The sequence below is a fragment of the Ochotona curzoniae genome, unplaced genomic scaffold (genome assembly GCF_017591425.1).
Source record: "Ochotona curzoniae isolate NIBS_2020 unplaced genomic scaffold, NIBS_Ocur_1.0 contig_4105, whole genome shotgun sequence".
Classification (NCBI taxonomy): domain Eukaryota; kingdom Metazoa; phylum Chordata; class Mammalia; order Lagomorpha; family Ochotonidae; genus Ochotona; species Ochotona curzoniae.
Genome location: NW_024466129.1, coordinates 6,674,740 through 6,694,810, shown reverse-complemented (window position 1 = coordinate 6,694,810; position 20,071 = coordinate 6,674,740). Strand labels below are relative to the sequence as shown.

General features: G+C 42.0%; 1 protein-coding gene across 6 annotated transcripts in view; it reads right to left on the bottom strand.

Annotated features, from left to right (window-relative positions):
* The window catches only part of CEP350 (centrosomal protein 350), a 136,732-nt gene that overhangs the window by 30,974 nt on the left and 85,687 nt on the right, over positions 1-20,071 (bottom strand). For 5 of the 6 annotated variants that reach the window (XM_040984339.1, XM_040984342.1, XM_040984340.1 and 2 more), the window contains 7 exons: positions 18,249-18,409; positions 15,557-15,753; positions 14,198-14,382; positions 13,746-13,833; positions 10,105-10,251; positions 7,112-7,269; positions 132-331 (listed from right to left, as the gene is read on the bottom strand). In XM_040984339.1, coding sequence (XP_040840273.1) covers positions 132-331; positions 7,112-7,269; positions 10,105-10,251; positions 13,746-13,833; positions 14,198-14,382; positions 15,557-15,753; positions 18,249-18,409 — 1,136 coding nt within the window. The remainder of the gene's footprint in view (positions 1-131; positions 332-7,111; positions 7,270-10,104; positions 10,252-13,745; positions 13,834-14,197; positions 14,383-15,556; positions 15,754-18,248; positions 18,410-20,071) is intronic. The other variant, XM_040984343.1, reaches the window with a different exon arrangement.

The window sequence follows — 20,071 nt, the reverse complement described above, 5'->3', positions numbered from 1 at the left end:
AACTTCCACAGCATTTGTAACTGCACTGTCTTCCTCGTCCTTAATCACTTACACTTTAATCAATAATAGCAATAAGTCTTTCTGTTCTGTTACGCTTCAGCTTGTAGTGCTCAAGTGTTAGTATTTATTACCTTTCTGTTCTGATCGCTGGCCCTCCAGCTCTTTCTTAGGAGTTTTGGGTTTTATTAATTCTTTGTCCCAAGCAGCCAAAGCTTGTTTTTCCATTTGACGAATTTCTGCTTCTTCTGCATCTAAGCGTCGCTTCCACTCTAGGAGTTCCTCTGCATGCTGTCGCCGCTGCATGAGTTTTTGCTCTCGCTTTGTCAGAAACCTGTGAGCACATGAAGAACAGTGAGAGAACCCACCTGCTGGCAGAGGTCACTGGGAGAGCTCTACCACTCACCACGCTACAACAATCAGCTGTGCAAAAGCACAACCTTCACACTGTGCTCCTCTCGGGAAAAAGTTTCAATCACAGGAGCGTTAATGAGTCAACTCATTCGGAAAATCAGAGTCTGCACTTAACTTCCAATGGTTTCTAAAAATAGTACTAAATTCAGAAGAAAAACTTCAGAATACCAATAGTCGTAATGGATCCTGATACCTAATTTAAATGCTCATCTATTATAAGCAATTCTTTTTTGTAACAAAAGAAATTCATTCTTAAGGCATAGACCAGAAAACAGGCAAAACTCAAACAACAAAGACCAAAATTAACAAATAACAACCCCCAAATCCCCAAAGAAGCAAGCAAACAAATGAAAGTATGTTCACATGCCTGTTTTACTTTAATTATCAGATCCTGTCTGGCTTAGCTCCTGCCACCCGAGACATGCCCAGTTGTTCTTCACAGAGAACACACTGTTCATTAGTCAAATGTCTTATGTACATAAGAATTTATTTTAATAAAAGAATTTATCAAACCCCTCAATTTAATCTGATTGTAGGCTCAAAGGATTGAGAAATATTTGATTTAGGGGGAAATCACTTGATTAGTTTAGGGGCTGCAATAAGCTTTTTTCAAATGTAGATGCCACAGCTATATAAAAGGTGAGCAGCTTATATCACTGGTGTTAACCAACCAACCAACCAACAAAAATGCATTCACACGTCCAACAAGCAAAAGGTACAAGAGGAACTGCCACTCAACCGCTTGAGCAATCATGTCAGATTAATGAGGAAAAAAAAAAGGTAAAATCTAGGTGACATTTGACAACAGGCCTCAAGGCTGTTAAAAAAAAAGAGAAGAAGAGAAGAAAAAAAGGCAAACAAACCAAACAGATCAGAGCATGCTCTATCAGAGAGTGCACTGAGAAAGGTGCTGAGTTACCTGACCAACTGGTTGTAGATATACAGCTGGAATTTGGGATGGAGGTTGGGGAAACAGACACTGAGAGAGGCCCAGTGATGAGACGTAAAGACAGAGAAGAAGTAGTGAACAGGAGAGCAGTGTCTACAAAAGAAGGAGCGAGATTTTAAACCCAAGAGAACAAGAGGCAGGAAGAATGAAAAAGGGGAAAGCAAAAAGCTGAGTAAAGACCTTTTATATGCTTCCTGAAGAATTTCATAAGCTGCTCAGTTAACGCATGTGCTTGAATCCATGTGACATAAAAACCACGTCTAATGATCTTACCAATAATTTCTAAATGAACATGCCTTTCTCAACCGGAACTTCACCATCGTCCATAGTTGCAGAAAAAACGTACTTGTCTGTGAGAGTAGATTACTAAGGAGTACTCTGTGGACGCTCAGTAAGTTTTCAAAGATGCTTTAACATACAGTACAGCAGTCACAGCCTTGAACCCAGTACATCAGCACACGTGTATAATCCTGAGACTAATTTTCATCTGTACCCTGCCGTGTATTTTCTAATCTCACCACCAAAAGCTAGCTTGAAAATAATAATTTAGAAACTTACTTATAGGAAATAACCCTGCTAACATCTACAACATAAACCTTGCTGTTAACAGGACTCACTGGAGGTATCTTGCTTTAAATCAGTTTCTCCAGCCCTAGTAATATTATTAAAATATAAACCCAGCCTATAAAATAACAGGATGTACAGTTAAGAATCAAGTGAGCTCGTTTCAATGAATACTGCCTGTTAAAGCCCAAGCATAAGGAAAAAAAATTCCATATACAAAGTTACTTTACAAACCATAGTTCTTTATAAGAGTAAATCACTGTACATAATTTATATACAAAGGTTTAAGTCTACCAGGAGTTGGGGCAGGTCAGTTCTCTTTGACAGAGCATGCTTCTGCTCACATGGACACCACAGCAGCTCACAAAGCAAGGCACCATTTACTGCCTTGGGAGGGCTAGGCACGCATCAGTACATCACCGAGGTGAGAAAATCCAGGTATGAATCCAGCCACTCATTTAGATTTTTAAAGGCCTGTGTAATCTTGTGTACTTGTATCTTTAAATAAAAGACTATTTTAATGTCTGTTCCCCAAATGGAGCACAGCACTTATCTCCCCTTTATTTACAGATGCAAACACACATGCACACACACACACACACACACACACACACACACACACACACACACACACACACATCTGGATTGCCTTGATTTTCTGTACTGAAGTTCAAGGAAAAAATTTTTTTGCCAAATTTTAGGAAGACACTGCAATTTTCCTTGTCATTCTTTCAGAATGAACAATAAATTTATTTTGATACAAATTATCAAAATGTTTTGCAAAGACAAATTTACACAGAAAAAGCTCAAAAATAGATTCAAACATTAAAATTTCACCCACCCTCTTAGATATATAACCGCTAAACACATGCATGACCTAATACAAAAAGTAAATATTGGAACATGTGAAATGAACTGTGAAAATATTGTTTAGATTTTTTTGTTCAACCCAATACAGAACGGCAACCTTTTCAATTAGAATGAGGGTTGACACTTATTTTTCACTTATAAAAACTAAGTATATTCAAAAATCCTAGCTTAGAAACACAGGACAAAAGAAATGGCCAATATAAAATCAAAATAAAATAGCTTCAGAAAGGATGTAGGAAAAGTTTTAAAGTTAGAATTTCTTTCCAGAAAATTTGTTCCTAATGAAATGTAAATATAGTCCAGAGGTTGGCACTGTGGTATAATGCATTAAGCTGTTGCTTGCAATGCCAGCATGCCATACAGGTGCCAATTCGAATTTTAGGTGTTCCACTTCTGACCCAGCTCCCTACTAACATGCCAGGGAAAGCAGTGGGCATCTGGGTAGGATACGTAGATGAAGCTCCTGGCTTCTGGCTTCAGCCTGGCCTAGTTCTGACTGTTGTGCCATTTGGGGAGTGAACCAGTGGGTGGGAAATCTCTCTGCCCTCCTTTGCCTTTTAAATCATAAAATTTAAAATACATACGTGTGTGTGTGTGTGTGTGTGTGTGTGAGAGAGAGAGAGAGAGAGAGAGGGAGAGAGACAGAGAACACTAGTATACCCTTTAAAAGCAAAATGAAGTTGAGATAAAATACCAGTAATTCCTAAAAGAGGCAACAATCTTCCCAGATGTTATACAAGTTAAGGAAAAAAAATTAAATTTGTGAATGGCAGAACCTAAATGACTACAGAAAATCACACTACCAGGCACTGTCAATGTCACAGTGCCGTCCCGACAAGCTGCAGACCGTGAGAGGTACACAGCAGGTTTAATGCAGTACACAACCACTGTGTTTCCTTGCCTGAACCCTGGGCATTAGTGAGAAATCAGATTTTCACTCTCCAACTTCTACTGAAATGCTGTTCAACTCGAGGACCTCTCTAGTTTCAGCAAACACAATTCAGAAAGATTAATTTCTACTGAAGACTAGTTTTAAGTAATCAAAGCAGTTTGATATTTATGTATTATTTCTTAAGTTTGTTTACTTAAAGCCAGATTTACAGAGAGAGGTCTTCTGTCCACTGGTTCACTCCCCCGAGGCTGAAGCCAGGTGCTGGGCTCCGCGTGGGCTTCCCCCCTGTGGTTATGTGGGGGGTGAAGCAGCAGAGGAAAGACCTGTCATTCTTGTCTTTGTCATTCTGACTTTCAAATTAGTGAAGTAAGTCTCTTCTGTAAAAAACATTTATTTATTTGATAGGGATAGCGAAGGGGAGAGAAAAAGAGAAAGCTCTCCCATCCACTGGCTCACTCTGCTGCTTTCCCAGGCTGTTAGCAGGAAGCTGGATCAGAAGTGCAGCAGCCAGGTCTTGAACCTGAGGCCACGCAGGAGGCCAGGGCTGTAGGTGGCAGCTTAACCAGCTATGCCAGAATGCCGGCCCTTGTGTCTCCCACTTGTGTGCAACATATATGAGAAATGAGGATTTTAAAACCCCTCACAGTGGTAAACAGTAAATCAAAGACACATTCTTCCGTGGAATAAATCCCATATAACACTGCAAAGATACAGAGGTGTCCTTATATCTTATTTCTAAGCTTTGGATGCTGTAATTTTTATCTACAAAGTTATCCAGCTCAAAGAGTATAAATTTGAAGCACATTTCTTATAGAAATTAATTTTTTTAAAGACGTAGTTATTTTCATTGAAAGGCAGATTTAGAGAGAGGAGGAGAGATAGAACTATCTTTCATCCACTGACTTCTTCCCCAAGTGGCCACAATGGCAGAAGCTGTGATGATCCTAAGCTAGCAGCCAGGAGCTTCTTCTAGGACTCCCATGTGGGAAACAGGATCCCAAAGCTTTGTGCCACCCTTCTTTGCTTCCCAGGCCATAAGCATGAACCGGATGGGAAGCTAAGCAACCGGGACACGGGCTTGCCAGGGGAGGATTAGCTAATTGAGCCATGGTGCCAGGCCTGGGATAACTCCTTCTTAAGAAGTTATTTTTGGGGCCTGGCATGATGGCCTAGTGGCTAAAAATCCTCGTCTCGAACGCGCCAGGATCCCATATGGGTGCTGGTTCTAATCCCGGCGGCCCCTCTTCCCATCCAGCTCCCTGCTTGTGGCCTGGGAAGGCAGTTGAGGACGGCCCAAGGCCTTGGGACCCTGCACCCACATGGAACCCACACAGGGGACCCACACAGGAGACCCACATGAAATCCCTAGATCCTGCTTTCAGCCTGGTTCAACCTCAGCTGTTGTGGCTGTTGGGGAGTAAACCAATGGATGAAATAATCTGTGCATCTTCTGCAATCCAGCCTTTCAAAAATGAATAATCTTTTTTTAAAAATATTTCTTTACTTTTATTGGAAAGTCAGATTTGCAGAAAGGAGAGACAAAGATCTTTCGTCTGCTGATTCACTCTCCAAGTGGCCAAAACGGCCAGAGCTGAGCTGATTCGAAGCCATGAGCCAGGAGCTTCTTCCAGATCTCCCACATGGGTGCAGAGTCCCAAAACCCTGGGCCATTCTTGACTGCATTTCCAGGTCACAAGCAGGGAGCTGGATGGAAAGTGGGGCAGCCAGGACATGAACTGGTGCCCATATAGGATTCTGATATATGCTCATTAAGCTACCACCTACAAAGCTGGCACTGTATATGGGTTCTGGTTCCAGTCCCAGCTGCTCCACTTCTGATCCAGTTCCATGGAAGCTGACTGAAGCAGTTGGGGCCCTTCTACTCACATGAGACAGACACAGATGGTGCTTCTGGCTCCTGGCTTAGCCTGGCTCAGCCCCGTATAGCGTCTCTCCCTATCTTTCTTACTTTCAAATAAATAAACAAATCTTTTTAAAAAACTATCAGGCAAGAAAGAAAGCCTCTCTGGTCTAAATTTCAATAAATAATTATCCAAAGAATTCTTAGTCTAACCCCTGGAAGTCACAGAAAAGGAATCCCAGGTATTTTTAAATATAGGATCTCACTCTCTTATATTGTTAAACTTAAAATATGTATGTATTTTGCAAAGCTATTTTCATGATCAATTTAAGTATTTTTAAGTTATGAAATGGCTGTCTTGCCAGTTTATTGACAAGGTGTAGTACTTCATGCAAGAATGAAATTAAAATGAGTTTATTTTGGGGTAAAACTGCTGAAATTCATTCATACTTTTCTTATAATATGAAAATTTCATAAACTTTTTAAATTTCCCTAGAACGCATGGATTTAGTTTTTCATTCTCTTTTCTCTGAGCATTTTGAAGTACGTGCATCAATAGGAAGTCTCACGACTATTCAAAACGAACTGTATTACTGGTGGTGTCACATGTAACTACAGCACATTACTAAATTTGGTGATGTAACACACACTGTGGAAAGACATAGACACAATTCAAGCTGAAGCTGTGGTTCAAATCGCTACTTTGAAAAAGCAGAAAGTTTTCCAATGGTTGTCTTTTTCATACTGAAGCAGCTTCAGGCAGAAGTTACTCAGGCAAGGACAGAGTCCACAGGCAGCTAATTTACCACTGCATTTAATTCAATGCATACCCAGCAGCAAATAAATGAATTTATGTAAATGTCATTTATGTTGCAAGTGTAAAACCTGAACATTTATGTAAATGTCCTTTTATTTGGTCAAAGCTGATGTACAACTGAGTTACAGCCCAGCAGGAGTAATTTTCTTTAAAAGGGTCTTATAAAAGAATTTTTAGAAACCTTTCAGAGAAAGGTTAGAATGCCAAATCAGTCAACATCCCAAGAGGATGGCAGTCGTTTCTGGTTTTAGTTGAACAACTCATACCTACTCAGAGGCTAAAATGTTACTCTTCCGACAGATAAGCCTGATACATAGTAAGATGCCAGTATACACAACAAGCTGCTGCCCCAAAATGCTAGAAATTACCTATCCTTAAAAGTATGAAAGGAAAAACACTGTCATGTTTATATACATGCAAAAAATATTTTTTTAAAATAAGAAACCTAATTTTATTAAAGCAAGAAGAACTGATTACAAGTAAGTTCTAGTTAACTGACTCCTAGGTTAATCTAGTAATTCTACCAAAATGCTACTGAATTCATAAAATATTTTTGTTTTAATTTAATAAAGCATGTTAAAATATGCGGGCTATAAAGTACAAAAGTATAAAGTATATCAACTATAAAATCTAATACTATATAACAAAGTATATCAACTATGTAATCTAATGAAGTATATCAAAATATTACTCATTCCTACTACTTTCAAGGTAACTACACAGGAGATATTTACAAAAATGAATTACTTTTCATCCATACGGCTTCTCATTTTCTTCAGTTTCTGCATAATGCTGCTAGTTTCACTGCTGGAGATGGAGATGGGAGAAGGACTGCGGGTCTCCACGTCGGCTGGACCAGGACTAGCTGCTTTATTATCCTGCATATCACACTCACTACGGGAGTCCTGCAAACAAAAGGCTAAAGCTTACCACCTTTAAAAGGATCGTAAAGCGATCTACAAACTATCAATTCAAAGTTAACTTCATTCTCAAAACAAAGCTTATAATAAGCCTGAAATTAAGATAGCATTTAACATGTACCAAAAAACCACATACTTCAGAAAGATTCGGGGGAAAAAAAATTTGGGGTGGAGCTTAGCATAGCTGTTAAGATATCACCTGGGACCCAGCGGGTTGAAGATCTTTCTGTGTCTCTTCTCTCTGTAAATCTGATCTGCCTTTTCAATAAAAATAAAGAAATCTTTCAAGATAAAACACCACGTGAGTCACATCCACATGTCAGTGTGTGGGTTTGAGTCCTGACTCCACTTCTAATCTCAGCTTCCTGCTGACACGCCTGGGAGCACCAGGGAGGTCTTGTCTAAGGGACTCCTGGCTCGTGGCTCTGCAGAGGCCCAGTGCTAGCTGCTGCAGGTATCCGGGAAGGCAATAAGATGGGACTACTGGCCAATTCCTTCTCTCTCATTCACAGTAAAAAAAAGTAACTAAAAAAAAGTTAAGTCTTGTGATGAATTGGAATTTGAGACATTAAACTGAGCTCCTAATTTTTTTTTTTTGTTTAAAGATTTTTTTAATTTTTATTTTTATTGCAAAGTCAGATATACAGAGAGGAAGATCTTCCATTCGAAGATTCACTCCCCAAGTGACTGCAACAACCGAAGCCAGGAGCCAGGAACTTCTTTCAAATCTCCACATGAGTGCAGGGTCCCAAGGCTGTCATCGACTGCTTTCCCAGGCCACAAGAAGGGAGCTGGATGGGAAGTGGGGCAGCTGGGATTATAACCGGCGCCCACATGGGATCCTGGTGTGTTCAAGGCGAGTACTTTAGCTGCTAGGCCACCGTGGCAGGCCCTGGGCTCATAATTTTTATAATATGAACTTCTAACAGTTTATGGGATATAATAAAAAGTTTATTTGGTTAAAATTATTTTTGAATTCATGCACAGCATTTTTCATAATATTCATTTTCATGAACCCATGAAATTTTTTTCAACACTCATCACATGCATAGATTTCAGATGTTTTGAACCAAAATAAATCTTTTAATTCAATTTCTGCAAACTTTTGAAGTGGCATCAGTACATAAATATCCATGTCAATTGTCTACATATACTTAATATATTGCCAAGATTTGCTGTGTATTAGAACCTAAATTTAAATGACAATGAACATGCTTACCAAATTTTGATTTATAAACAATCTTCCTCGGGCCTGGCATGATAGCGCAGTGGTTAAAGTCCTCGCCTTGAACAGGCCAGTTCTAATCCCAGCAGTCCTGCTAATTAGTAGTAACATATCAATTCTAACCTCTTGTTTTCTTACTCTCAAATGACTGGGGAAAATAATTATCTTTACTGTGAACTTTTGTTTGGCATTGTTTTAAAATTTAAAGTGCCATTAAAAAACCAAAGCAGAGTGGCCCAGTGGGGTGGCCTAGTGGCTGAAGTCCTCGCCTAGAATGTGCTGGGATCTCATATGGTCTAATCCGGGCCCCATTTCCCATCCAGCTCCCTGCTTGTGGCCTGGGAAAGCAGTCAAGGACAGCTTGGGACCCTGCACCCATGTGGGAGACCCAGAAGAGGCCCTGGGCTGCTGGCTTTAGAGCAGCGCAGCTCCGCGGTTGTAGCCGCGAGGGGAATAAATCAACGAATAGAAGATCTTCCTCTCTGTATATCTTACTTTCCAAAAAAAAGAACAAAGCAGAAAACACTTGAGATCTTTTCAGATTATATTGTTATATCTGGGTTTTCCAACTAGTACTGTATATCTATATAATATATTCCTTAGTTTTTGTCTGATCCTTTCCTTTGAATCTTGTATCACTGTATTAAAGCTGAATAATTGAAATATTTATCACAGAAACAGCATATGAGTTCCATAGAGTAAATTTGGAGTGATAAGCAGAAGCAAGTTCTGTGTCCTAATTTAGTCTATAAGTAGAAGGCTTTTTTTCCCCTGTAATTTGCAAGAGATAGAGGGTATGAGCAAGTACTTTCACCCACTGGTTCACTGCGCAACGCCTGCAACAACCGCCCGGAGCTAAGCGACACTGACCTCAGGAGACTGTAACAGAGGCTTGAGCCATCACCCTGTGCTTCCCAGCGCCTGCAACAGCAGGACTGCGCAGTCGGTCAGACCCCAGCCCAGAAAGTCCAAAATGGGATGATACCAGCCAGCATCTTTTTTTTTTTTTAAGATTTATTTTTTTAGAAGTCATATATACAGAGATGAAGAGAGACAGAGAGGAAGCTCTTCCATCTGCTGATTCACTCCCCAAGTGGCCACAGCGGCCAGAGCTGAGGCAATTGAAACCAGGAGCCTGAGGCCTCTTCCAGGTCTCCGACATGGGTGCAGGGTCCCAAGGCTTTGGCCAATCCTCAGCTGATTTCTCAGGGCACAAGCAGGGAGCTGGATGGGAGGCAGGGCCACCAGGATTAGAATCGGCACCTGTACGGGATCCCAGCATGTGCAAGGCAAGGACTTTAACCATTAGGCCACCGCACCAGATCCCCAGCCGGCATTTAACAGACCAAATGCCTACCTATAAGCAAAATACGCTGAAGCTAATATAAAAATCTTGCGCTGCTTTCAAAATTTGAGTATTCCACGGGAAAAAGATAAAAACTCTCCCCATACCTATAGGCCCATACAAGCCCTTCATTATTGTTATCACAGGCTTTGAATGAATGCATCCAACAGATTAGAACAGAAGGCAAGGTAAGGTATGCGGACACCTCATTAGACAGAACACAAGCTCGTAGTAATTGCATCATACTCACCAGTTTGTTTTCGCCTGCAGATTTTAGCCTCTCCTGCAGCTTCATGGTCGTCTGTCGGATCCTCTCTATCTCCTCCTGCTGCTTAAGAATCAGCTGCCGCTCCTTCCGAGCTGCCTTGTTGGCTTCCTGAAGGCGTTTTATTTCTGCCTAAGGTTTAAAGAGTGAGGAAACTGAGATTTCAAGCAACCACGTGTAGTATTTTAAAAAGAAAATCCAATCATCACATATTAAAAACTAGGTAAAAGCAGAAACATTTCAAAGAAAGGGGGAAAGTCATAAACACATCCATCACTCTGAAATAAATAAATGTGATCCTTTAATTTAAATAAGTGATACTGTAACAAACCAACAATTTCACACTCCTTTTCTAAACTTAATACCTTTCACATCTCTGAGTAATGCCGCTCGGTCCTACCAGTTGTTTAGTTGCATGGCAAGTCAACTAACAATCCCTATTATTAAATTCTTAGATCCTCATAATTTTTCACTATCCAAAATAATGTTTTAATGCCTATAATTAATTGCCTCATACTATGAACTAGTTTTTTAGGAGAACTTAAGAACAGGAAGAAAAATCAAAGATGATGAGTCTTTTAATGATCCTTGAAATTTTAAAAAATGCTTTCATAAAAAGATTGTTTCTGCTTACGGTGCTGCCAGAAAGTAAGAATACATTGTATCAATTTCTCTCCATTCAGGATATTATGTGTTGATGGCTAATTAAGTGGACAAAAGATGATATGCCTTACTATTAATAACTGCTGAAGTTCAATACAGTTCAGTCTTCACGTTTGTCTACCTCTGCTCCTTGCCAATGAGGTAATCATGACGAAGACACCGACACTGTCCAGGTCAGAGAGCAGCCCACAGGACACTGGGGCGCCCCGAGACGCCAGGGGTGACTCTCAGGGTCCAACACTTTCTCTAATACTGACATTATTGGTTCCTGTACACTCTTATTTTCTTATGAGTATGTGTTGGCCTTATACGCATTTTTAAAGATTTTTATTTTGATGATGTTTATATAGTTGATCAGGGTAGGAAGGGTCCAGGATCAGGGGAAAGTGGGTGAGACTATTATTTCAACATCTCCTTTACTTCTTCCTGTACCTGGGGAAAGGGAAGAGTCAAGAGGAGAAACCACACCCAGTCTCCCAACCGCCTCAACACCCGGGGTTGGCAAACAGCCACCCAATGTCATCCCAAAGTCCCCGATGTAGAGCATGCTCCAAGGGGTCTGTTCAAGTGGTTTCTATAGTTGTGAAATGTTGATCTCACAGATGCAAGCATGTGGATATCCTTCCAAGGCCCAGTGGCTGACACAGTCCACCCGGGTCTCCATTTGCTATCATGCTTCATGGGTTAGTAGTCCAATTTGTTCTGCCCCCCTTCCTCAGCTATGGTACCAGGTGTCCTCTACAGGCTCCAATGGTCTGACATATCCTCCATGTGCTTCTGGATATGCCGTCTATGGCTCTAAGTCACTGAGGAGGCCTAGTTTTGACACATGCATTCCACTGTCAGACCACAGGTCCTGCCATTCTCTCCATGGCTGGAGTTAGAGTCCAGTGGTTTAGCCGGAAGACCCTCAAAGAAATCTTGTCTCAGACCTATCTCTTGCATGTGCGCCCACCTGTACTGGGTCCAGTTCATTCTGTCACTCACAGCAGTCTATGTCCACACTGGTAATTCCAATTCCTAAGTCAGATCTATCTCCGCCCCCATGTCTTACACAAACCAGTAGGTGCTGTGGCCTAGCTCAACCCTGCCCACCACAGTCTGCCCACATGTACACCAGCGGGAGATGCAGCCTAGTCAGAGCGACTCCCAATAACCCCCACTGGACCAGCCCCAAGCCCTGATTTCTATGTCTACCAGAATATGTAATGGACTGGTCTGGTATGTCCCACATCTCACTCAGCTCTTGTACACATAATTGAGCTTTGAAGTCTAACTCATCCCAACCGACTCCACCCTCCAGCCCACACTCATTCCAGCGGGTGCCACTGCCTGTCTAGCCAGGCACAGCCCCGGTCCTGGTTCTCATGCTCACCAGTGAGAGTTGCAGCCCATCAGAGAGGTGCCCAGTTTCCCTATTTGGGCCCACACCCAGCCCTGGATCTTGTACTCTCCAGATGGTTCTATAGTCTAGCTTGACAGGATTTGCCCCCCAACTCTTACCACCTGCCAGCTGATGCTGTGGCAAAGTCCAACCAGCTTGCCCTTACTCTGGCTCATGCCTGAACCAGTGGGTACAGTCAGTTGGCCCAGCCTAGCTATCCCCTAGCCCAATTCACATCCAGGCCAGTAGGTGTTACAGCCCTGCCCAGCCTGATTTGTTCCAGTCCCAGATCTCACACTCACCAGCAGGAACACTGGCCCAGGAGAGTCCCCATAGCTCCACTACCAGGCTCACATCCACTCACTCCCTGGTCTCACTTGTGCTGGTGGGTGCGTGGCCCAACCTGGCATGGCCCATCTCACTTTAGCATTTGCCAATGGGTGCTGTAGCCAGTCCGGTGCAGTCTATCCCTGTTTCAGCTTGCACTGGCCGGTGCTGCCACCCAACCAGGCCCAGCCAGTCCCCCAAGTCCTGGCCCAAATGGGAACTGGCTGGTGCTGTGGCCCAACCTGGCCCATCTTGGCACCCTGTCCTGTTTCTCAGATCTGCTCTGCCAATGTGTGTTATGAACTGGCCCAGCTTGTTCCACGAATGCCGGTAGCTACTATAACCTGGCCTGGTCTGAGCTGTTCTTTGCCTTGGTACTTGCACTCACCTGCAGGGACTGCACCCTGACAAAGCAGTTCCCCAAGCTCCTCTAACAGGTCTCCTCCCAATGGCAGATCTTGTGCACACTGGTGGGTCCTTGGCCCAGGCTGACTTAGCCCACCTCCTATCATAGCCCATGTCCTATCGTAGCCCACCTCCTCGCCTCAACTTGCTCACACCCATTCCGGCTTTAGCTTTGGGAGCTACAGCTCAACCACCGGGACCACACCTAAACATAGCTCACACATGGCTCAGAGGCAGGAGGAAGCCAAGACCCAGCTCAGCTATCCCACACCCATCCGGGCTCTCAAGAGCACCAGTGTGTGCTAGAGTATAGCCCAGTCTGGCACAATCCAGATCCAGTCCACACCCATGCCAAGGGACACTGCAGCCATGTGCTGCCCAGACCGTTGCCCCAATTCCAACCCTTGTGCTCACTAGTGGAACCCAGAACCTAGTTGGGGCATCCCCCTACTTTGATATACTAGCATTTCACAGAATTATGCTACTAATTGGCTACTTTAAAAATTTACAAGAATAGCATAATACTACATGTACTCTGCATCTTGTTCTTCTACAAGAAAAAAACTCTAATTTTGGCAAATCTTTAACTAGCCATTTCAAAAGACTACTTTATTCCATGTATAACATGACAGCGAAGGCTGACTGTATACATTAGGTAGTGATGCACAATCCTAACTTGGAAGAAACGAGGCGGATTGCCTGTAACTATAGCAGTATAGGTGTCATCAGGTTAAGTACAGCTACATCTCATTCAAGGTGATAAGAAGAAAAGGAGATCTGGCAAGAGAAAGGACTCACAAAACAGCCTAAGATGAACTGTCCTAGAGGGCTGTGTCTCCCCACATACCTTCTCTTGCTGCAGTCGCAGAAGTAGCCCGCGCTGCTTCTTCCGGAGTGGGGGCATTTTATCATCCTCTCCTTTGTCTCGCAGATGTCTGCAGATAGAAGTTTCATGGAGGCAAAGATCAAATTCAAACATATACAAAAAGCCCTAGAGTAAGTCCTTTAAAGACACAGACTTTGGGAAATATACAATATTTTATTTATTTTTTGTACAACATTTTAGAAGAATGAAGTACAAAATAAGATTAGTTGGTTAGGTAGCAGAAGAAATTTTTTTAAAAAAAGCTATGTGGGTATGAAGCAAACGCTTAGTTAACATGAATCGAGGATTACTGCTCTGTTTCTAGTATAAAAAACTGTATTGATCAAACTGAATGAAACAAAAATATCCGCAATCAGCTTCATTTCATGAAGTACAACCGAAACACGAGACCCACGCTCACTGAGAGCACGTACTTTTTCTGATGCTCCAGCCAGGCTAGCTCGGCCTTAGTCTTCTCCTTCAGGGCCTTCTCACGGAGCCGCAGCAGTGAGGACTGGTGGGCTGCCCTCATTTCCTCTTCCTTCATGTACTGCCGGACCATCTCCATGGTAAACCTGGAAAAGCTGTCCTGCCCTCCGGAGAATGGCATGCTCAGCTCCTAAAGGAAGCAGTTCATCTGGTTTGTCACCTTTGCAATCTTCTGGGACATGCTTTCATTAAAAGAGGTATGCACTTATAAAAATAAAATAGATTTATCAAGATCACCAATAATGTGAAAGAATATTCCTTAAAATGGCACATACGGGAAAAAAAAAAATGGAACAGAAGAAAGTTTAAAACGTACTAATTTGTCCAGCCAACTGGATTTTAGTAACTATGACTAGACTGTTCTCAGGTGATACAAAGTAGGGTAACAAGGCGCTTCTGTTCTAAAAGGTACCTGACATCAGCATCTGCAGCTTAAGCCACTTGTTGAAATGCAGGCATCCATATGGGGGCTGCTTTATGTTCTGGCTGCTTCACTTCTGATCCAGCTCCCTGCCAATGTTCCTGGGAAAGCAGCAGAAGATGGCCCAAGTGCACGGGCCCCTGCCACCAATGTGGGAGAGACCCAGATGGAATTCTACACTCCTGCGTTTGGCCTGGTCCAGCCCGGCTAATGCAGTCATTTGGGGAGTGAGGCAACAGATGAAAGATATCTCCCTCTAACTCTAATTCTGCCTTCAAATAAATAAAACAATCTTTTTTTTTAAAAAGTACATGATCTGCTAAGAATGAATGTAATCTGATTTTTTCATTTGTGTGAAAAGGAAAGAGTGCTTTCAACCACTAATTCACTCCCCAAATGCCTCCAACAGCTGAAGCTGGGCCAAAGCACAGTCGGTAACTAGGAACTCGGTCTGGGTGCCCACACGAGTAGCAGACACCCAACTACTTGCTGCTGTGGCCTCGTCAGTGTGCATCAGCAGGAAGGTGCACTCAATAGAGCGAGGTGGGACCGAGGCTCTGTGATGGGGACGTGGGTGTCTCAAGCAGCATCTTAAACTACTTCAGCAAATGCCTAACCTGAATGTAAGTTTTTTAATGGAAAAAGTATAAAAAGACTGAAACAAGCGAGAGAGCCAGAAATACAGTAATGGCTAAGAACCTCAGAGGCTTCACATATCACTCAAAGCATAGATTAGTACCCTGCTCTGTAAGGAAAGTGAACTAAGATTTCACAGAAAAAAAAAAACCATAAAATATCCTGGCACACTAATCGTGGTAGCTGACAATTAAGTTCAATATGAAATGCACCTTCCTGGTTCACCCTACGTGAAAGAAAAACTCACCTTGGCAGAAGACAGCGAGGTCTTCTCTGGGGAAGCTTCTTCATCGGAGTCCTCCTGGTGGCCTCTCTTCTTCTCCATGTTGAATCTGCGGTGACTCTCAGAAGGCAGTAAGGACCGAAACGATTTCTCTTCTATTTCATCTTCCGTCATGGATTCATCAAATTTAAAGGAATACTCTGTTGCAATTGAAGTTGAATCTAAGAAAAAATGTAGAGAAACTAGATCATTTTAATTGTTCTCAACAGATACTCACTTAGCAATCTTTTGCCTCTCCATGGGACGATCAAACGAGAATTCATAAGCATGATTTTCAACAATATGAATTTAAAAATGAGCTCTGATCTCAACAGACACCTTTTTCTGGAAAATACACCGACAGCAAACAGATATAAGAAAAGGTGTTAAGTATTATATGTCATCAGTGAGAAATTAGAATGACAATGAGATACTTCAATGTGAATTTTAGAATGGGTAAAATTCAAAAGCCTGGTAATAAAAAACTGGTGGCAAGAATATAAAGAGATGGGAATTTACAATCACTGCCAATGAAAACACAAAAAGATACAGCAATAGTGAGCGACACTTTCATACTACCATACAGCAACCAAATGCAAAGTATTTATCAAGTGATTTGAAAACTTACATCCACACAAAAACCTATATACCAACGTTTATAGCAGTGTTATATGTAATTGACAGGAAGTGAAATCAACTAAAATGTCCTTTATGAAATGTTCAGTTAATGCACACAATGAACTAGCATTAAGTTATTAAAAAGAACAAGCTTGGCCCAGCAAGATGGCCTAGCACCTAAAATCCTTGCCTTGAACGTGCCAGGATCCCATATGGGCATCAGTTCTAATCCCAGGGGCCACGCTTCTCATCTAGTTCCCATCTTCTGGCTGGGAAAGCAGTCAAGGACAGCCCAAAGCCTTGGGATCCTGCACTCGTGTGGGAGACCTGGAGGAGGCTCCTGGCTCCTGACTTCAGACTGGCTCAGCTCCAGCCACTGTGGCCACTTGGGGAGGGAACCATCAGACAGAAGATCTTCCTCTCTATATCTGCCTTTCCAATAAAAAATAAATAAATCTTTTAAAAAAAAAGCTCTAAAGGATATATAGTGATTATACCATTTTTATGGCATTTTGAAAAAGGCAAAACTTTTAAGATGAAATAAAGATGAATGATTACAGGTATCTGGAGGAAGAGGAAGTAGTTGATTACTAACAAGAAAGCTCAGCTGAAGGAACTATATATGATGTGATATTTGTATACTTTGTATGATGTTGTGCATCCTGGGATTATCAGAAAAACTAAGCTGTAATGTATAAACACAAGCTCATATACATAACGAACAAGATACTGGAGGACCACAGAATGAAATGCAGTTTGTGACACATGAATCTAACTGTAGTATAAATGTGTGTTTAACCGGATTGAAGTAGGTTGGGAGTAGGGGAAAGAATTAGCCTAAGTAACTTCAAAACTGGTATTGTGGCTGGAAACTATAAGCCTAATACAAAAGTACACAAACTTGAACTCTAGTTGCCGATTTTTTTTCACAGTGATGCAGGTTACATACACTTTGGAATTGTGATGTTTTTATTGTAGATTTGGGAGTTGTTTCCATATTCAGGATAGAAGCCCTTTAACATGTGATTTGCAGCTTTCTTCCAGCTTCTAGCTTATCCTTTTCATTTTAACAGTGTCACTTAGAGAACAAAAATCTTTAAACATAAATCAGTGCACTACCTCCATTTTCCTTTCATGGGTCATCCATATCAGAAATGGGTGGAACTCAAGTTATGATTCTATCCTGAGGCAATATTCCTGTTCAATTTTGAATCCGTAAAACCATAACACACAATATTTTAAAATACAATGTTGGGAGAGGTATAGAACAAACATTCCCATGCAAACAGGACAAACAGAAATGAACAAAGAAGTCCCAAGCAAGTCTGATGACCAGCAAAGCAGATTTCATTAGATCTTAATACCAGAAAACAATCTTTGGCTTGATGCTTTGCCCCCGGCCAATTACAGTGGCAACTCCATTTTCTAGACCCACAGGGCAAAGGCCATACACTCTCAATCCCTAAGGTTGTAAACAGGGCAGCCTGGCCCCCCAACCTAAGATGACCCCACCTCTGAAACTGAAGATGCTGCCACCTGGGCTTGTGTCCTCTGGGCTCATGGCGACAGCAGCAGGGGTCATTTTTCCATTTTATTGAATAAAACATGATCATAGCTGGAAGATTTTTGTTACCCCATCCAATGGAACCCTAGATATCATCCTGTCTTTTAAAATTCAAACTGTTTAATTAAGAGTACAATCTCATCCCTACTCTTGGCTTCTGGTCAGATTCACAGGTCATCTCTTCATGGAGTGACCATCAAGCCACATCCTTGGTATTCTCTTCAAATCAGGCTTCCATACTGCTTTTTACAACATGGATAAGCTAAGAGTCTCCCAAGTATTCAAATTGGCTTTTTATTTTCTTTTACTATAAGCAATGAGAAACCAAGACATACTTTCATTACTCTGCTTAGAAATATATTCAGCCAAATACCCAAGACCATCACTTTTAACTTCTACTTTCCACAAATCACTAGAACACAATTTAGCCAAACAATTTACCACTTTACAATAAGGACCACGTTTCCTCTAGGTTCCACGTGATTTTGCAGTTACCTTTCTCATCAGGCAGAGAGGGAACGCTGTCACTTCTCAGGGAGTCATCCGCGGCAGTCTGCACCTGTTCTTCAACTGAATTCTCCCTCTGCTCACCAGGAAGTTTCTTCTCATGTTCCTTACAGGATGGACTCTCTTGACGGCTGCTACCACTACTGCTTCTGTTCATGAGCATTAAAGGACAATTTTGAAAAGCAGTAAGAATCATAACTACAAGGTAAAGTTATCTTGCCAAAGGACTATACGTTCTAATCACCATATAAAATGAAGAACAATACAACAGTTTGAGAATAAACTATTCTAGAAAAGATGAATAGCAGAGAGGAAGGTTTTATCCTGAAATAATCATAAAAGGCAATTGCCATGTTTAAACTACCCTTTTCTCCTTTCATTTCAAAAGTTAAACTTCTGGGAAAGGTGGCTTCCTCTCACTTTTTATTAACATCACAATTTATTACAATCTGCTTCAATCACAATTGCCCTAGTAGAAATGTTCTTAATGAACTATCTAGATTTCTTCAAAAAAATCTTTTTGCTTATTTGAAAGGCAGAATTAGAGAGATATTCCATCCACTGGTTCACTCCCAAAATGGCTGCAACAGGCAGACAGACCAGTCCAAAGCCAGGAGGAGTCAGGAGTTTCTTCCAAGCCTTCCACATGAATGAAGGGGTCCAAATCCTTGGGCAAACCTCCACTGCTTTTCCAGGCATAAATAGCAAGGAGCTAGATGGGAAGTGGAGCAGCAGGGACATCAGTTCCCTGCATGTGGGAAAGCAGCGCAGGATAGCCCAAGGTTTTGGGATCCTCCACTTACTTGGGAGACCAGGAAGAAGCTCCTGGCTCTGGATCGGCTGTTGTGGCCACTTGGGAAGTGAACCAACAGATGGAAGATCTTTGTTTCTCCTTCTCTTTGTAAATCTGATTTGACTTTCCAATAAAAATAAATAAATCTTAAAAAAAAAGGATAAATCTTACAATAATGCTGTTAGATAAAATATGTGTATTCATCAGGTTAAATACTAATTCTATCACTCAGTAGTTATAAACCAATGATTTACTCATTAAACATGTAGCAGATTGCAGACTGTATGCTAAGAACTTTGCTATGTGTAGGGGATATAATTAATCCTGGGCCTCCCTTGGATAGCCATAATCAAAAAGACAGTAACAAGTATTGGTAAGGACACAGGAAAATTCTGAACTTATAAGAATGTGAAATAGTGCAGCTGCTTTGAAAAACCATTTAGAATTTCTTCAAAATGTTAAATTAAGGGCCATCACTATGGTACAGCAAATTAAGCTGCTTCATGAACTGGTCACCACTTCATGTTCTGGCTGTTCCACTTCCCATCCAGCGCCCTGCGAATGTACCTGGGAAACCAACAAAGAATGATGGCCTGGGCCCGGCGCGGTGGCGCAAGTGGTTAAGTCCTCGCCTTACACGCCCTGGATCCCATATGGGCGCCGGTTCTAATCCCGGCAGCCCCGCTTCCCTTCCAGCTCCCTGCCTGTGGCCCGGGAAAGCAGTCAAGGACGGCCCAAGTTCTGGGACCCTGCACCCGCGTGGGAGACCGGAAGGGCTCCTGGCTTCGGATCGGCATAGTATTGGCCGTTGCGCTCACTGGGGGAGTGAATCATCGGATGGAAGATCTTCCTCTCTGTCTCCTCTCTGTATATCCGCCTTTCCAATGAAAAAATAATAAAAATAAATCTTAAAAAAAAAAAAAAAAAGAATGATGGCCCAAATCCTTTGATCCTGCACCAATGTGGGAGACCCAGAAGTTCCTGGCTCTTGGCTTTAACCTGACCCAGCTCTGGACAT